General features: G+C 42.8%; 1 protein-coding gene across 1 annotated transcript in view; it reads right to left on the minus strand.

Moving 5' to 3' along the window:
• The window catches only part of LOC117871808 (centrosomal protein of 192 kDa-like), a 205,750-nt gene that overhangs the window by 126,886 nt on the left and 59,696 nt on the right, over positions 1-19,168 (minus strand). The window contains exons 18-24 of the mRNA XM_034759567.1: positions 16,412-16,543; positions 15,982-16,126; positions 7,360-7,550; positions 4,343-4,703; positions 3,832-3,996; positions 1,579-1,643; positions 1,281-1,484 (exon numbers count right to left, since the gene is read on the minus strand). Coding sequence (XP_034615458.1) covers positions 1,281-1,484; positions 1,579-1,643; positions 3,832-3,996; positions 4,343-4,703; positions 7,360-7,550; positions 15,982-16,126; positions 16,412-16,543 — 1,263 coding nt within the window. The remainder of the gene's footprint in view (positions 1-1,280; positions 1,485-1,578; positions 1,644-3,831; positions 3,997-4,342; positions 4,704-7,359; positions 7,551-15,981; positions 16,127-16,411; positions 16,544-19,168) is intronic.

Consider the following 19,168-nt stretch of genomic DNA (forward strand, 5'->3'; position numbering starts at 1 on the left):
AAAACCTAACATAATTGTTTTCATTCTTAAAACATTTTTGTTTAGCTGAACAAATTTTTCTCACTCTACCCCAAAAGAGGATAATCTCCACAGACCTCCAATGATCCTCCTGGCCTACTTATACTATAGCCCAGGGGTGGGCAATAATTTTTGCACGAGGGCCACGCCACGAATTTTGGTAAGTCGTCACAGGCTGCACATTTCTACTATATTAATGGAGATGGTGCGGGATCTGGGAGGGAGTTTGGGTGCAGGAGGGAGCTCTGGGCTGGTACAGAGTGTTGGGGTGATGGAGAGGGTGAGGGGTGAGAGTTCTGGGAGTTTGGTGCAGGAGGGGGCTCAAGGCTGGGGCAGGGGATTGGGGTGCAGGAAGAGGTGCAGTGTCTGGGAGGAAGTTTGGGTGCAGGAGGGAGTTCTGACCTGGGGCAGGGGTGCAGAAGGGAGTGCAAGTTGCAGGCTCTGGCTGGGAGGCGCTTACCGCAGGCGGCTCCTGGCCGGCAGCAGAGCAAGGTTCAGGCAGGCTGCCTGCATGCCATGGCCCCATGCCACTCCCAGAAGCAGCTGCGGCCGGCTGCTGCTGGCACATCTCTGCGTGCCCCTTGGGGGGAGGGAGACAGCGGGTCTCCGTGTGTCGCCCACGCTCACAAGCACCACCCCCCGCAGTTCCCATTGGCTGTTTTCTGGCCAATGGAAGCTTTGAGGATGGTGCTGGGAGCAGGGGCCATGCACAGAGCCGCCTCCCCGCCCACCAGGGACGTGCAGAGATATGCCAGCAGCAGCCAGCCACTTCCAGGAGTGGTGTGGGGCTACAGCAGGTAGGCAGTCTGCTTGAGTGCTCCGCTGCACAGAGGGACTTTTAGCAGCCTGGACTGAGATCACTGGGGGAAGAGGAGGCCAGACAGAAATGTTAGATGGGCCAAATCCAGCCCGTGGGCCGTATTTTGCGCACCCCTGCTATAGCCCAATGTACAATATTATTTCTTCAAAAGGTGGCATTTGAAACCCACTGGTAGTCAAAGTGGTCCCTTAAATAACACAAGGCATACCCTATACCCGCTCTCTAATAACTCCCAGCCTGGGAACAAAACTAATCCAATCTCTCTCACGTGCTAGAACAGAGAATTATTAGCAATTGGATTAGTCTAGAAGATAAGACTCTTCTGGAAGCATTGGTTACAAATGCAATAGAAGAACAGGAGTTCCAGCTATGTTCCTCTTATCCTTTTCTTCTTTACACTGAAGTCCAGTTCTTTGCATTAAAATGTTAGTCAGCCACATACCCTTCTCACGTCACTGCCTCCGCCAAGACAGCCAAGAGCTTCCGATCTCTGACCAAAGAACTCCCCCAAAGACAAACGTAAGTAGCTAGCGTCTTTACTAAGATCAGATGTTGTTTGGGACGCCTTCAGCAGGTTATAGCTATTGGCAGATTTCCATGATGTATCCTCTACTTCAGATGTATTATGTGTGTCTATTTTTTCTTCCTGTGAATGAAAAAATCATTTTGAAAGTAGTTCAAAATAAGTAGATCACCCTTCTGCAGTTCTCAGAAAGTTAACTTTTTATAAAGTCACTAACCTGCAAAAATCTGTGATCCCTCTCAAATTCTTCTTGATCTTGTGCGATCTTAGCTATTGCTTCAGCTTTAAAAAATGAAAATAATTAACTACAACATAGCGAATGATATAAAACTGATTTGAAATTAAAATTTCATAAAATTTGAAGCATTTTTCCAAGTCAATGACAAATGCTTTCTACTAAAGCATGTGTAACTATGCATACAAGAACCAGATTTACAAAGGTATATAGACACACAAAGATGCGAGTGGGGGATTTACAAAAACCCCTGCTTTGAATACCTTTGTAAATCTAGCCCCCACTCCTTAGGTATAAAAAACTTAAGCTTTCATTTTAGATGTAATGTAGTCCTCCTGGCAGCAAAAAAAGCCCTAACTGTCAATCCTTTTTTGGTACAGTGTCTGTAGCAATAGTCTTCAACACTGTAGGGCCTATCTCAAACAGAACTCAAACAGCTTTTGGCTTTCAAACCCATGTATCCTCCATGAAAAATTATCTTCAAAGTTTCAAAATGCCTCCCATAAATTAAAGCATTTCAGAGTTGTAATGTACCAGGTTTTTGCAACATCCATACACAGTAACCAATATGGTAAATTTAACACATCTTTGTGTTTTAGATGTACATGCTTGAATTGCAGCTACATTATTAGCATATACAAAATAATAAATGCTTTGGTCCCTACAATAAGCAGTTGTGATTGAGAACATAGGTCTATTGTAAGGTTGCCATGCAAGCTGACTTGTCTCCTTGTACATGTGCATTATGATACAGTCTTTAATTCTATGATCACACAATGTAGCAACCCTGTTCATCCAGTGTACAGGAGGAATTGAGAATGTTACAGGGTTGTGTTGCGAAGTAAGGTTGTTTTCCACATGACCCTTGACTCATCTGAAGCAGAAGTTAGAAGGTGTTTAGTAAATGAAGGGGAACACCAGGTAGTATGTGGGGGGAAATGATCGGGTGATTAAGCACTTGAACTGGCAACTAGGATAACTCCTATCCTTGCTCTGCCAAAGACTTCTAAAAATTACTAAGTCACTATAGCAGCTACTTCTGAAGATTCTGATTAGTTGTGTGTTCCTACAATTCTGCGCACATCACTTGAGATGCCTAGGACCTGGCTTTCAGAAATGCTAAGCACTCAACCCTGAAGTTTATAGGAGCTGCAAATGCTCAGTACCTTTGGAAAAAGCATCTCCTAGAGCAGTGGCTCTCAAACTTTTCTGGTAGTGACCCCTTTCACACAGCAAGTCTCTGAGTGCAACCCCCCTTATAAAAAGGTGTTTTAAATTTATATTTAACACTATTATAAATGCTGGTGGTGAACTGAGGTTTGGGGCGGAGGCTGGTGGTGAAGTGAGGTTTGGGGCGGAGGCTGACAGCTCGTGACACCGCCAGGTAATAACCACATGACCCCCTGAGGGGTCACGACCCCCAGCTTGAGAACCCCGGCCCTAGAGCAAAAGCAATTTTGTTCTACACTCCTGTACCATTCAGACATCCAGTTCACTTACACAACAGTAATCATACACATCTGTGTGAGAGTCAACAGATCCTTTAAACCACAATCCTCACTGGAGGATGGAGGGAAAAGACATGGGAAAGAAGCCATTAGCCTTACGTAAAGCTAAGATTTTGTCATGGGTTATTTTTACTAGAAAAAAGTCATGGACAGGTCACGGGCAATAAACAAAAATTCACGGAAGCTGTGACCTGTCTGCGACTTTTGCTACTGCAGCTCCATGGTTTCTCCCACCTTCCTGGTGGCTGGAAGCTGTGGGGTTCTCTCCCAAAGAGAAAACGGGATACCCCAGCCACTTGCCTGAGGCGTCCCCCTCCCCCATGAGGCTGTCGCCCATCACTGGAACCCTGAGGAGTACCCCCTCAGGAGTCTGTCACCTGTCGCTGGAACTTTGCAGGTCCCCCCCGTCGCTTGTCGCTGCTGTTGCCGGAAACCTACCAGGACCCCACTGGCTTTCACCTCCATAATCCTGCAGCCCCTAGGGCTAAAGCAGAGAACGTCATGGTGGTCTCTGGAAGTCACGGATTCCATGACCTCCGTGACATAAACATAGCCTTAGCCATATGATCCATTCTTGGGAAATCCATAGATTATAGGACCAGAGACTTATACTTGATACTAGAGACTGTAGTAGCACCAATCATTCCTATGCTCATGTATTGGAAAGAAAGCAGTCTTAATTATATGAACCAAGTAGTCAATAGAACAAGGAAAAAAGGTTACTTACATGCAGTTATGAAGTCCTCACTTATTTTATTGTCTGCAGGTAGATTTAAGTCTTGCTCTTTATCAAATGAGGTATAATATGCCAGATCAGTCACCCATTTCCCCTCTTCGTTTTGATAGACAACACTGTGTGGTGGGTCATCCAGGTCATAAAATGCTGAATTTACTTTAGGGCAAGATAAAGGGGCAAAAAAAAAGTTGCCTCTTAAATTCTACCAATTTGTTTGCTGGTTAGTTAGATTTTCTAACTTGTAATTTATATTAGTTACTGTCATTGAAATAACATTTTTATGAACTGTACGACACGCCACAATTTAAGTTTTACTGTGTGATTTAATATATTAAACATCATCAATAAAAAATGGTATTCAGAACTGAACTAGATATTTCTTCTAATTAAGTTAGACTTAGATCTTTTCTTATAAACTTCTGGTATATTTAGGAAAAAGCTTAACTTGCAATTTTAGTTCCCCCACCATACAAACCAATGGGCTATTTTTACAGCAACTAACCTTCTTCTGCTGCATCTTGATATTCATTTGCTCTACCACCAGCAGTTGGAGACAGGTAAGTATCAGCCAGACCAAGTTCACACTCATCAACTGGATTTGTATCAGTCACAGCTGCATTTTCATTAACAGGACTTTGAGGAGCTGTGTCATACACAAATACCTCATCTGTCAAGTGCAATACTTCTTCAGCATCAGATGAAAAAGCATGACACAAGTTAGAGAATTGTGTTCTCTGCTCTAAAATGGCATCGGAGAGATCAACCACAGTCTTATTGATACCCATATGCTGAAGGTATAATGAATCTAGTTTGAATTCAGCAACATTGATGGAATTTAGTACATCTTCACCATTAATGGCATCCTTAAGAACAACAACAAAAAATTAAAGTAGTTCACACTGTATCTGTACACAAACAAAACTAGCAAGTGTTTCTAGTTAAATTTGGCTTTAAGCCATCCTGTCCAGTTTACACAGATTAGATCATTGTTTTAAGTAGCAGCTGAATATAGAATGCGCATTTAAACTAAAATTAAAATAATTTGGTCTAATTTTTAGACCTACTTAAATTAGGAACTACTAACATTAACATGCAGTCTTACTAGCCTCTCTCTTATGTTATGATCCCATTTGATAATGCTGAAGTCATCCTATCACCATTTCCAATTGGATCCACGCTATATTTTTAAGGCTGGCTATAATCAAGTAAAATGAAGACCTCAACATATACTCAAACTTAACTTATTCCAGCCAAAAAAACCCAAACTACATTACAATGAGTTCAAGTTGAAAGTAGGTATCAGAAACTTACATCCCTGTAATGTAATTATTCCCAAAACAAGCATTACAAACACTGGAACTTTATAGTTAAAATTATAAACAACAGAAATTGAACCAAGCCAAACTGTGGAAATACATAGTAAGACAGAAACAATATCCACTGTGCCCTGTAGTGATGCCATGCCATAACCATACAATTATGATTAAGACAATTTTAGTGTTTGTGGCCCCCACATTAGTTTTTTTTCATATTCTCTTCCCCTCATGCGGTATTAAGCAGCAAGGTTATTAATACTATGCTGAAGCTGCATTTAAGATAATTAAGAATGGATACATTAAACAGGATTCAATGAATACTCTCACGAAAGCCAGAAATTACATCCCAGATCTCCTAAGCTAATGCCACAAATTTAAGGAATCAGGATGGAGGGGGTCGGAAGGAAAGAGACCTGACCATTTGTAGTGACAAAATACAGTGATACCCGTATACAAGAGACAACTATCTTTTTAGGAAAGCTATTTTAAAACCATCCTGAAATAGTCCACGGAGATTACTCCGGGGGAATTCTGCACCACTGAGCATGCGCAGAATTTATGTCCCCTGCAGATTTCATTTTTCTGCAGAGTAGCAAAGACTTTCTGATGGGGAAGCAAAAGGAAGCCACAAGAACGGTCATACAACCCTCCCCAGCAGTATGTTTCGGGTGCCCAGGGCAGCCAACAGAGAGGTAAATCCCTGTGGGGCACGGGGTGGGACTGGGGAAGACCCAGATGGTGGCTTCTACTGTGTGATGGGCTCAACTGCTAGTCCCAGCCGGGCTGGGGAGGATGGGACTTCCTCTTCCCCTGCATGGAACCCTGGGCCGGGTCAGACTCACCCCCCAGATTTCTCCCCCATCTGAAGAAAGCTCTGCAAACACACACACACACACACCTGCCCCCCCAAATCCCCCCGGTTCGTGCACCCATTGCTCCTCAACTCCAGGGGGAAGGATTCCTGTACAGGGAGCTGTTCCCCCATCCGCCCAAACCCCAGGCATCGAGACCCCCCCTCATACTGAGACCCTCCCGCCAAGTCTCACCCCCTACCCCCGCACTCAGAACCCTGTCCCCGATGAGCCCCACTCCCCCGGCACCTGGACCATCCCGACAAGCCACCCGCATCCAGATCCCCATCCCACCCCACCCCACCAAGCCCCAACCAGTTGCACCTGGATCTCCACCCCATTGAGCCCCAGGATCTGGACCCCCGCAATGAGCCCCCACAGCCAAACTCCCACCGAGCTCTATCCTCCCACACACCCAGATTCCCCCTCCCCCCCACTGAGCCCCAACTACCTTCACCTGGACCCATTACTGTTGTACTTAGAACCCCCAACAAGTCCTTGTGCATCCAGACACCGCCCCCACACACTCACCCAGATTGCCCCACACAGAACCCTCTCAACCCACACCTGGATCCCTCCACACTAAGCCCCTCCACACTTGGATCTTTCCTTGCTGAGCCTGCCTGCCCACCCCTGGTGCACCTGGCACAGAGGGGAAGGGTCCTGGATGTTTCTGGGGCAGGCTCGTTTATTGCAGTGTGTCAGGGTTGGGTGCAGCTTCACCACTGAGTTCATGTGCCGGGGGGAACTGCAGTCATCTTCCACCTCTGTGAAGGCAGTGGCCTGTGCTCCCCAATGCCATGCTGGAGCCTCCACATTTGACAAATACAATTTGCAGAATTTTAAAATATTGTGCGCAGAATTTTTATTTTTTTGTGCGCAGATGTTTTAAATTTTTGGCGTAGAATACTCTCAGGAGGAGGAGGATATACTAGTCTTTATTATATGGCCACCTAAAGAGGACCCATCTCAATTAACTCTGCTTCCCCTCTTCTGGAGTCTTCCCTCTGCTCTAAGGGCTGACTCAGAAGTACAGTTCCAGAAATCTGTACACATCAGCCCATTCAGCATTGTCTTGGAAGAGGAGGAAAAGAGGATGAGATTGTATAGACTAGGTATACATCTCCTCCCTGCTCATCGCTAGAGGAGCAATATCCCTTCTTCTTCACATCCTACAGAGCCAAATACGATGTTTATTGACACCTGGAGCTGCAGACACATTGCCAAAGACCCCACATTGATAATACACAAGTCCTCAGAAAATTAAGACAGAATATTTTAAATACAGACTTATTGGAAGCATGCAACCACAAAAAAAATTGATTTTTTTCTTTGTAACAAAATGCTTGTACCTCATTGTGAGTAGGAATATCATCAAGAGTCATACATTTGAAAGAAGCCTGGACTAAGACTTCATTTTCTTCTCCAGTTATGTTTCTTCCAATTCCCCCTGTATCAAAACTCTGCATGTTAGGGGGAAATAGTGGTACCAAAGCTGTTCCTTCACTTCCACTACCAAGATCTCCAAAGCCACAACCATTTCCTGCAGCACAAGAGAAATAAAGTGGTTTACTAGTATTAATTTAAGTTTTCTGCTGTGAGAACACCCACAAAGTGGTTCACTTTGGAAAGACTTACCATGAGGTAATTTTGGCTCTCTTGTAACTCACTGACTAAGGTCCAATGATCTTAAAAACTGATCTTTGAGTTGTCCAATCTGAATTGGAGTGTTATTGCTTATGTTGCTAAGCAAAACATAAATGTTCAATGTGGTCCAAAGTCTGCCTGGCCGGTCAAAAGGTAAGAGAGGGTAGCTTGTTGGGTCAGTAATAACATGTTTGTTTGAAACAACAGCTGAGGTTCAGACACTTGGCAATTCCCTGGCTGGACCCAGAGACCTGAGGTGGTCACATGTGTTCCATAGTAGTTTAACATGCAGTCATTTAGGGCAAAGGGTCAAAACATAAGGGTTACAAACAGGTTTCCAAGGGCTGCTTTGGTTTAGTGACCAGATGTATCCACAAATTCTGTTGCAACATGTGGTCACAGTATGGAAAAGGTTTAGAAGCATCAATCTAGAGTATCCTGAAAATCTGGTTTCCTATTTTTCTTTTGTATGCCAGAACTTATCTGTTTCAGTGCTATTTCAAATGAATATGGAAAGGCAATCTGCCTTTTAGTTTGCTGCTTTTGAGTCTCAGTCTGAACGATGGTTGCCGTTTCTCTATCCATTCTGTTCCACTGCGAAAATAATCCTGAAGTTTGAACTATTTCCAAGAGTATAATTTTTGAAGGTTAGGTTACTAGGCAACTTGCTCAAACAAGCTATTTGCAGGTGCAAATCACCAAGTGATTCTATTAAAATTTATGGTCTGTAAATGAGTCTAAAGCATGCATTATAAGCAGAACTGGCAAGTAGAAATTTTTGCCAGCCAAGCATCATTACCTTCTGCAGTTTAATTTATTACAAAAACTGCTTAAGCTTTATGCTGTTATGGTTGAAGAGAACTTACCAAACATGTACTGAATGTAACTAATGTAGTAATGTCTTACTAAGTACGCAGAGACATCCAGCACTGCCACTATTAGGGGAGATAAGGGTAGAGCAGTCAGAGAAAGGTGTACTAGGTGGATGCTCACCATTGTAATAGAGGGTCTTGGGGATCCAACCTACCCCATTCAAGGTAGGAGTGTGTGGGACCCCCTTAATGACACCACCATCCCAGCAGATGGCTGGGTCTCGCTGCACTTCTCTGCCTCCCTCAGAGCCCTCTGCTTGGATGGCCCCCACATGCAGAAATCTTTGCTAGTGTGGCAGGAACTCCCTTAAACCTTAAGAGCCTTCTGCCTGTTAGGGTGCTGTTAACAGGGCCAACTCCCTAGAAAAGAGTGCCCTGCTACAATGAAAGGCAGGGCACCCACCACTGCTAGTTTCTGGATGGCTGTGGATTCTGTTCCTCAGTCTGCTGCTCCCTATATTTGGGCAGGATGGGAGTATGTTATTAGGGTGGCCCACCATTAACTGATTGGTATATGGAGGCGGCAACATTACTGGGGGGATGGGTTGAGACTTCAGCTTTCAGGAGACTACTTTTCAGGCCCAACCTAGTCAAAAAAAAAAAAAAAGACTGAGCAGAAGGGGTGTAACAAAGCACCCACATACTTTGACATGGCAAGCAGACTTATTACTTGGGCTAGTAGGTGTTGGGTAAATTTTTGAAGTCATGTTTATAAGCATACCAATAGCTACACCAGGAGTATACTAAGGCTGTACAGTTAAATACTCTGTAATCAGGAAGTGGTTGAATTAAAGTTACATGAGTAACTCAGTCACATGGATTTCTATAAAAAGGTACTTCTGGGTCAAAACTCTTGATAAGTTTCATGCAAAGTAATTTGACAAAGTTAAGCAATTAAAAATCAAATTAAGAAAGGCCCTAGCACTGAGAAAAGGACGCATTAGAATTACACAATTAAGCACCCAACCAAAAAGAGAAAAATCCTAATACAGTGTAAAAAATTGAAAAATTGTCAAACAAAAAAGGGTTAAAAATACCCATAAAAGTTTGTTACTTGGAAAGGGAGAGAAAAAGTAGAGGGTCATTTCTTTAAGTCATCGACTCAAGGCTATAGCAAAATACTCCTACATCATCTTAAAATAGAAAGGCATGCAGCAAGGGAGGCAAATAAAAATGTATTGGATTATTTGGGTTTATAACTGTATCGTGAAGTATGTTCATTACAAAAATCTAAATTATGATTGGATAGAGACCATCTCTAATAAATATGAGAGCAGAGTTAGCAAAATGGATCTCTCAGAAGCCTCAAAAACAAAACAGTGACACTTTAACCTCAAAAACTGTATTCATAGACAGAAAAAACCTAGAATAATTAGATGAGATCAAGGAATGTTCAAGTGGTAGGAATCCTTAATGAGAGAGCCCAATGACTTGTCTAGCTTCAAGGAATAGATTCCTCAACTCTTAAAAAAAAGTTAACCAACCAAGGAACAAAAACAAGTCTAAGTGAGGGATACACCAGCTTTGAAAAATTATTCTCATAATATCTGAGCTAAGAAACCATTCATGATTCCCTCCTCCCCCCCCCGCAGATTATCTGCTCAGGTGATCCACCAAGCTGTTCTGAACACCAGGAAGGTAGGAAGCATTTACATGATTTACTTTGGAGATACAAAACTTCCAAAGATGTATTGCCTTTTGACAAACGTTGTCTGATGTGGCCCCTCTGTCTGTTCATACAGAGCTTCAATAATGGGATCCGTGAGGACGAAAACCCTGACAGGCCAGAAGCCTGGCCTGCAACTCCTGAACATTTATGTGGAGAGCCAAATCTTGATGAAACCACAGACCCTGAGTTGGCAGGTTTCCTAGGTAAGCTCTCCAATCTAGAAAAGCATCTGTAAACAGAGTCAATGTTGATAAAAGAGCAGGGCAGATGGAACTCCCATATATATTTTGGCCAGATCAAGTCGCCAGTCCAAGGTGGCCAGCACTCCTGCAGACACTCAAATCAGCATGGCCAATGGATGACTAGCCAGAAAGTACATGATTTTAACCAGCCTTGCAACTTTGAGACAAAATTTGGTATACCAAACCACATACATGCAAGTAGGCCACGTGCCCCAGTAGTCTGCGGCAGTTTCTTATTGTTGTAAATAGATAAACATTTCTATAGATCTCAAAAGCCTAACAATGTCTGGAACAGAACACTGAAGAGGTGTTGGATCCTGAACATACTGTCTACTCCTTATAAAGTCGAGGGCAGCGTACCAGTTCCTGGGACCCAGTGAGAGGGATGATAGAGTCTAGGGTAACCATGCAAACATTTGTTCAAATTTTGCCAGTCCAGGTTGGTCCCCAAGACCTTCTTTTGCCTTCGGAATCCGGAAATAGCATAAATAGAAACTTTTCTTTCGCTTAAGAGTGGGAACCTCTTCAGTAGCTCCCAAACAGAGAAGAGACTGTACTTTTCAGATGAAAACATCTTCATGAGCTGAAGAGCAACACCGTGTGGTGTGGAGATAGAAAAGCTACAAGGTATATCCCTGTTTCACAGTACTTAGGATTTATCAATATGTGGTAATATGGGACCAGGCACATAGGAAATGGGTAACCTACCAAAAAAATAAAAGGGGGGGGGGGGGAGAGAGGAATTGAGAAACTGGTACATCGCAATCTGGTATTTTGTCCTTGACAATACAGGCACACAGACTATTTGGAATTTCCTAACAGTCGGAGAACCAACTGAAGTGAAAGAGTTGGTCTTCTCCTGTTTTGCCTTGTTTTCTATATTGATCAGGCTGTCCCAGTGGAAAAGGTAGGTATCTCTACAGAGATTAAGGCAGAATTGCTTTCTTTTAGGGAAAGACGTGTCAATTTCCAACAATTTCAATGTGGCTTTCGACTCTGAGATCGTGGAACATTTCAGCCTACTTCTTCAAGAAAAGATAGGACCTTCAAAAAAAGGAGATGCTGCATAGTCTGCTGGACCTCCTGCTCAAGGCCCAAGGATTGAAGCCATGAACATCTGCACATATTGCAGATGCCAGGACTCTGGCCCCCAAATCTGCCTCTCCTAAGAATGATTGCAGAGAGTGCGAGCAATCATCTTGCACTCCTCTAACTGAGCCTAGAATTCCTGTCTGGCATCCTCTGGCAACCTGAGAACTTAAGCATATTGCCCGAGAGGGAGATGTTGTATCTATCCAATAATGCTTGTGGATTAGCAATGTGGAATTGTAGACAAGATGAAGAATACATTTTTCTACCAAACAAGTCTAACTTCTTTACCTCCTTGTCTTTTGGGGTAGAAGAGGGACAACCCTGACTCATTCTTTCATTCACTGCTGAGACAACTACAGAACCTTGAGAAGGATGGGTATATAAATGTTCATATCCTTGAAAACAGACATGGTACATTCTCTCAGTTCTTCTAGCTGTCAGAGGCACAGAGGATGGCATCTGCCACAAGGATTTGGCGGGCTCTAGTATGTTGTCATTGATCGGCAGGGCCTTCTAGCATAGTTCTGCCTAACTCAGAAGGTCCACAAGTCTATGAGAAATCTCCTGGACCCTCTCCAAACCTATACTGTGCTCTATATCAACAGAGGAGGAGAACAGGCTGTGGGATCTATCTGGCCAAAAGCATCTTGAAGGAACAGTTGCTGTAAGGTAAATAATTGTCTTCTTCTAGTATTTGCTACATGGATCCCATCAATTTACCTCCTAGTGAAGGCAAGTGATAAGAGTCCTATCTAAATAATTGTAGGGCAGCTTGCCAAATTGGGTCTCATCTACAGGCTGAACAATGAAGTAATGATTAGTAAATGTATGACAAACTCCAAGTAGCTGACCTATAAATTTCTGAAAGAGGGACTCCCATGGAAGCATGCTACTACTGATGTTATCTGACCTTTAGCAGACGATATCCTAACCTAAGAGAGAGGTGGTTGTTTGTTCAACACATTGGAGACCCTAATACTGTGATTCCTCTCAGATTCTTGAAGTGGGAAAGAGTTTGCCTCAGATTGATCTTCAAAATTTACAAAGAGCCTAAACTATTTACAAAACGGCTGTGCTGTTCACAGTTAAAAAGACAATCTAAGAACATTCAGTGAATGAACATAGTCAAGGCAAAAGAACTATGAGAGTTAGGAACAAAATACAGGTAAGTGTATAAATTGCTTAATAAGAAAATCTGAAACCACTTTTGGCAAAAAAGTTTCAGATGCAGTATAATAATAACATGGTCCTTGGGAAATATGGTGTATACAGAGCCTGCTACCAACAGCTGGATTTCACACAACGTGAGCCAAAGTAATAGCCACCAAAAACACTGTCTTAATGGAAAGGTGGTAGAATGACTATGACATAGGTTAAGTAAAGAGGTTATATCAATGATAGAAGCACCACATTCAAGTCTTAGATAAGAAAGGGCTCATTGACTGGTGGAAACATATGAAGCAGGCTCACCTGAAACCCTAATACAGTGGGGTGGGAAAAACTGAATGATCCTCAAAAGGTGGATAATATGATGACAGCAGTTAAGTACACTGCAACAGAGCTAATAGACAGACCTGAGTGCTTCGAAGACAGAAGGTAGTCCAAGGTAACAGGAACAGAGGAATCCATGGGTTGAAGAGATCTTTTAATGGATCACACTGAAAAACACCTCCACTTATCTCTATGTCAGTCTTTTAGAAACCTTCTTGTTCTGAGCCAAAATGTCCTGTACTGCCTCGGAACAGCTCCTGTCAACAGCCAGCCAGCTAGTCTTCAGTTAGAGAGTTAGTGAGTCTTCTGTTAGAGAGTTGCCTGGTCCAGACAACCCAAGACTTTGGTTCTCAGAAACGATGCCTGGAAAGTTTGGAAGTGGGAGAGAGTGTCAGGTGCATCCCATTGGAGTACCAGAACTGACACACCAATGCCAGTTGGCCACTGTCTTTCATACCTTCCTCAGGATTCTGGGATTTAAAAAGATGGGAGGAAATATACAGGAGTTCCCTTCCAACTGAATCAGGAATATATTTGCCAGAGAACTCAGACTCCTCCCTAGGAGCAAAAATATAGGACACTATGCTACCAAAGTCAATACAAAGAGGTCTATGGTGGAGGGGGGGGGCCCGCGGACCCACCATTCTAGGAAATTCTGATCAAGAACGGAGTCCAAGACTCCATTTATAGGTGACGCAGCCATTTCTGCTGAGCTAATCCACTAGATCATTTTGGATGCCTGGTAAGTGAAAGACCATTAGGTTGAGCTGATGAAGGATGGACCAATCCCACTTCCTGATTTAAGGGAGGCAATCTCACTCCATCTGTTTCTGTAACACACTGGTGTCACACTGTTCATCAGGATTTGGGGTTGTGATGCCCTGCAGGAGGGGTAGAAACTCCTTGAAGGCTAGATGGATAGCCCTGAATTCTAGTATTATGTGCAATGTGCTCCACCCTGGACCACAGGACCTGTACTTAACGGTTGTCTAGATGCCTCAGCCCTCTTTGGATGAGTCTATAACAAAGGTTTGAGGGACGGGGGAGAGAGAATTAAAACATTACACCACAGATGATGTTTTAAAGGTCTGTCCACCACAGCAGAGATTCCAGCACTTCCGTGGGACAGCTACAGGTAAGTCCATGCTGTGTCTAATCAGTTGGTAAACAGATTTCACCCATCTAAAGAGGGTAGAGACTTAACCTTGCACATGGAGGTCACAAAAACAAGTGTCACAGTATGTGTCACAACAAACGGAGGCCGACTCTTCACTGAGATTTTTGGCAGAGAAGAGGTGTGAAGTGAAATGACACTGCGCAAAACTTTCCTTGAGAAAGACATCACCACTGCCCATATAAACTATAAAATGGATAGGGGTGAGGGTGGATTTTGCCTGTATTAAGCCTCAGGTCTAGCCAGGAGAATAGAGGGAGAATTATTTGAACCTCCTTTTGTGACCTGCTGTGATCAGTGGCCCCCAAATCAACCTGTTATCAAGATATGGGTACAATTAAAGGCCGTGTCTTCTCAGGTGAGTTGCTACCACCAAAAGAGATTTGGTAAAAATCCTTGGAGATATTGACAAACCAAATGGTCAGATTCTGAACTGATAAAGAAGGTCATTGACCATGAAGCACAGATACTTGTTAGCTGAACGAATGTACACATGGAAGCATCTACAAACTGACTCATGAAATAATTCATGGGCTCTAAAGCGGGGATTACAGAAAAAAAGATGAGCATTTGACACCTGAAGTGACAAATGAAGAGGATAACATCCTCTTTTCTTCTTCTGAATAAGGAAGTAATGGTAATAGAATCCCTTGCTGCAGAACTCGAGGCATCATCTCCACTGCACCCAACAGAAGAGTCTCTCTGAATGCAATAGGCAATTCTGAGAGGGGTCCCTGAGGAGAGGGAGGAGATAGCAGAGGACTTGACTTGCATGTCCCTTCTAGATAACTTCCAAGGCCCATTGGTCAGTAGTAACTGCAGTCTGTGAAGCTGCAAAAAAAGAAAGTTGCCAAAAGGATGAAAGGGAAATGATCCCCCGCAAAAAATTGGTCCACATTCTTGACAGCAGCATCAAACCTGACATCTTTGGCCAGAAGAACAACACTGTATCCTTCATCGGATCAGCCTAATAGTCCTTGACTTACCAGGCATCCAAAATGATTTAGTGGATTAGCTCAACAGAAATGGCTGCTCCACCCATGAATGGACTCTGTTCTCATCCAAAGCCCATTAAGTCTACAGGAGTTTTTTGAATCAGGCCCTAAAACAAGAGTATAGAAGGGATATAATTCCTCAGATTCAGAATCTCAATGTTCTTAAATGGCTAACTAACAACTTTGCCAGACAAGATTAAGGTGAGAGATAGGAACTGAAATACTGAGCGCTAACCTTAAGAAAATATGTACATTTGGTACTTTTTTACCCCCAACTCCTTCCCAGCAACAACGCCCAACACCAATTGAATTCCAAAACCTTCTATAAATCTTGAATTCTTGGATGAACCACCTTTGAGATTGTGCTAGCATAGTCACTGTTTCCTAAGTTTACTCATTGGGGGCTTTGTTTTCCCCAGCCTCAAAGAGTGGATGGACATAGCTGAGTAATTAGTTACCAGGGAAGTTTGGGAACCATAACTGTTTATCATTTTAAATTAATAAAAATACTGTTCTGGGAAGATTCTAAGTTACAAAAGACTTGGAGTAACACTGACATCAATCTATTTTTATTTTAATTTAGGTAGTCACACTGTAATTTTCTGTATTCGTTTTCGGGGGGGGGGGAGAGTTGCCTACCCATTTTTTTAAGGGGGTTGAAAAGAAGTGTAATCTCAACTACATTTTAGTGTCTTTCCTGTGACAAAGTTTTCAAGTAGTGCGCATTAGCAATTTATGAACATAAGCTCTAAACTTACCAAAAGGAAGTACACAACTGCCAAATACATGTACCTGTTACCGTTGGACCAATAATCTGATCCTCTGCAGACTGACTGTATTCTATTTTGGAATTATTGGCTACTGTTTCAACAGAAGTCTCATCAGCACTATTGCCTTCTAGTCCAGGTCTAAAACTTGGCTTGTCAGTTTCGCCTATCTGTTGAAGAAATAGGTGCAGAGCTACATTAGATAAATCTACAGAGTTGTTCAAGTTAACAGTAAACCATTTACAAAATAACATTTGTGCAAAGATTTAAGATTAAGAGTTATTCAATTTTAATAAACTTTCTGATGAGGAAAAATACTATCCCTGTTAGCTTAGTCACTTACCAGCTTTCAAACTTACTTTCAGGCGTCTGTTCCAAGGGAGGTTATTTAGATAATGAAGAAGACAGTTTAATAAGATTTATCATCAAACAGTCCTACATACCAATTATCTTACCGTTTTTGGCAAGAATGGTTCTCTTTGTACATTATGTCCAGCTTTCTCCAATTCATGTGAATCTTCATCACTAGCAGTTGCAGAATCCATTCCTGTGGCAGCTTGGTGAATGTGAGGCACTTGGAAATTCTCCTAATGCATTAACATTTACAATTCAGCTATAGTAACAACATTTGATTATTCTTAACAGTCACTGCCTCCACAATATTGAATTTGACCAGAAGTACACTGTTCACTTTCATGTTATAATCCCCGATGTTAATCTGATGTTACAGCTACAATAGTTTCTGCAGACAAATATTACAAGATACTTTAGCTAAGGGTCTTGCAGATTAATGTAGTAAATATTATGAAAATACTGTGCAAAAAAAAAAAAAAACCACAAAAACACACACCATGCATTTCCTTAAACTTTAGAAAAGCAATGGAACAAGGCTTGGTAGATCAGCAAGGTTTCTTCAAATAATACTCCCATTCCATCCACACAGAACCCCAAGAAGGACTATTTAACATTAATGTAATTCTAAACGCTGAATCAGCAAGTGCAGCAACATTCAACATAATGAAACATGTGAAATAGGGCCACCTCACTGCTCTGTAGTTACTGTAAGGTAATATGCACACCATTCCCAGATATGGTCCCTGGAGCAGCCTTTAATTCCCTCAAGAAGGGATTTCTCCTTCTGGGGGTATAGAATGCCAAAATACTGTCTTAAACATGAGGACGTTCACTTGGAGACTGTAATGACCTTCCTGTGGCCCCCAATATACTGAAAAAAAAAATGATTCAAAGCCCTTTAGAACATGAAAATTTTCTTACGTTACTTCAAAAGACCTTTAAATATCAAGTCAAGGTAAATGCTATTTACCACTTGTACAGACCAAGTGGAAAAATGGAATGGGAGACTTTGTCCAAGGTGAAAATGGAAAGAATAGGAAATAGGCTTAACCACTACGAGACAAAAGATCTTGTAGGGGCTGTTAAATTCAAAACTTAGGTCATAAAGGTAAGTAGTTTATGGGTAATAGGTACAGTTTCAGAGGAAGGATAGCTTCCTGTAAGGGAAATTCTCCTCTGTATTCAGAGAAAATCAGGCAAGCCCTGATTGCCATTCAGACAAACATTGGGAAAATCACACGTTCCCCAAAGACTCCTGGGATTAAAAGTTATAGTTATTTCACCATTTTTAGGTGAGCTGTACTGAACAGGAGCTGCCTACATCTGTTCTATTCTCAAACACTAAGCCTTCTCCCCAGAAACAACCCTCCCACTTGTTAAATCTTACAGCCCCCAACTCTTACATTATACTTTCACTAACCCATGATTCACAGACTGCTCTCATGCCACACCTCACTGATGACAATCCCATTAGCAAGGCCAGCTCTGTGCCCCACTACTGACACAAAGGACCCTTGAGCTCTCCCCAGCTGCTGTGACGCTTTCAAGGCTACACACACTCTTGTGTCTCTATGCATGCTCAATGTACTCAGTTTAGTTCAAGAGTGTTAGGTATGTTTAAACTTTTGTTAATAATGGGATTTTTGCTTCTCCAAAGGGCTAGTGGGTGGCATGCACTCTTTGGAGGTAACTCTCAAGCAACTGAGACCCTGATGCAACGATCACAGCTCTGGTTTGAATCTTATCTTGGGCAAAAAATATGTTGGTAAAGACCATGAGCCATCAGAAAGCTTTTTTCCCCTGTGAGGCTGATGAAATTATTTGGATTATTAACTCTACCCTGCATGTCCTATGGGACGCATCAAATTTCAGGGCAATTCAAGCAACCATGCAGATTTTAGAGCACCTAGAGTTGAGCTTTAAACAGAAAGCTGGTCTAAAGCTTAACTACAGTAGAGTTGGCAGTCCACTATAAATTTGCTTAGTCACAGTTGAGGAGCTCCTTCTTCCAGTAGTCTTCAGAGGACCCTGAACCCTTAGCCTGAGAGATATCTCACTATCTTGAAACAGGCATTTGGGATGGGATGAGGAATTTGTAGAGAAGACTATAATAGACAGAAAAATGGTTACACCTATTGTGATGGGGCAAGGCCAGATGGCTACAGTAAAGTAGTGAGGAACAGGTATGTTAGCCCCAGGCTAAACAAATCCCTTGTACCATGGTAACCAAATGGCAGTTGCTCCAGGCTAATCAAGACACCTGGGGCCAATTAAGATCCTTCTAGAAGGCAGTGGAGATAGCTAGATTGATTGGGACACCTGAAACCAATCAAGGACTGGTTAGAACTAGTTAAAAGCCTCCCAGTTAGTCAGTGCAGTGTGGGTGTCAGGAGCTATAGGAGGGAGCTGTTGGAGGAACGAAGTAGTACGAATCCATTTCAGGTGCAAGGAAGGAGGCCCTGAGATAACTGTGAAGAAGATATTGAGTGGGGGCTGCTGTGGGGAAGTAGCCCAGGGAATTGTACACGCCCTATTTCCAAAAAGGGAGCTTCCATAGTTGCTAAGTTTAGGGTCCCTGGGCTGGAACCTGGAGTAGAGGGCAGGCCTGGGCTCCCCCACTCTCCTCCCTGATTAATCACTGATACTGGGAGACAACAGAGACTGTGTGAGGAAGGGTTATTTCTCCTCACCTCCCTTGCTGGCTTATGATGAAAATGGCTCAGTAGACTGACCCTTGCCTCTAGAGAGACAAGGGCTATGTGGAGGGTCACAGTGAGCCTCTGAGGCTAGCAAAATCCGCCAGGAAACGCAGGACCCACAGAGTCAAGGACAGAACTTTGTCATACTATCTCTAAACT

The sequence above is a fragment of the Trachemys scripta genome, chromosome 2, assembly GCF_013100865.1.
Source record: "Trachemys scripta elegans isolate TJP31775 chromosome 2, CAS_Tse_1.0, whole genome shotgun sequence".
Taxonomy (NCBI): Eukaryota; Metazoa; Chordata; order Testudines; family Emydidae; genus Trachemys; species Trachemys scripta.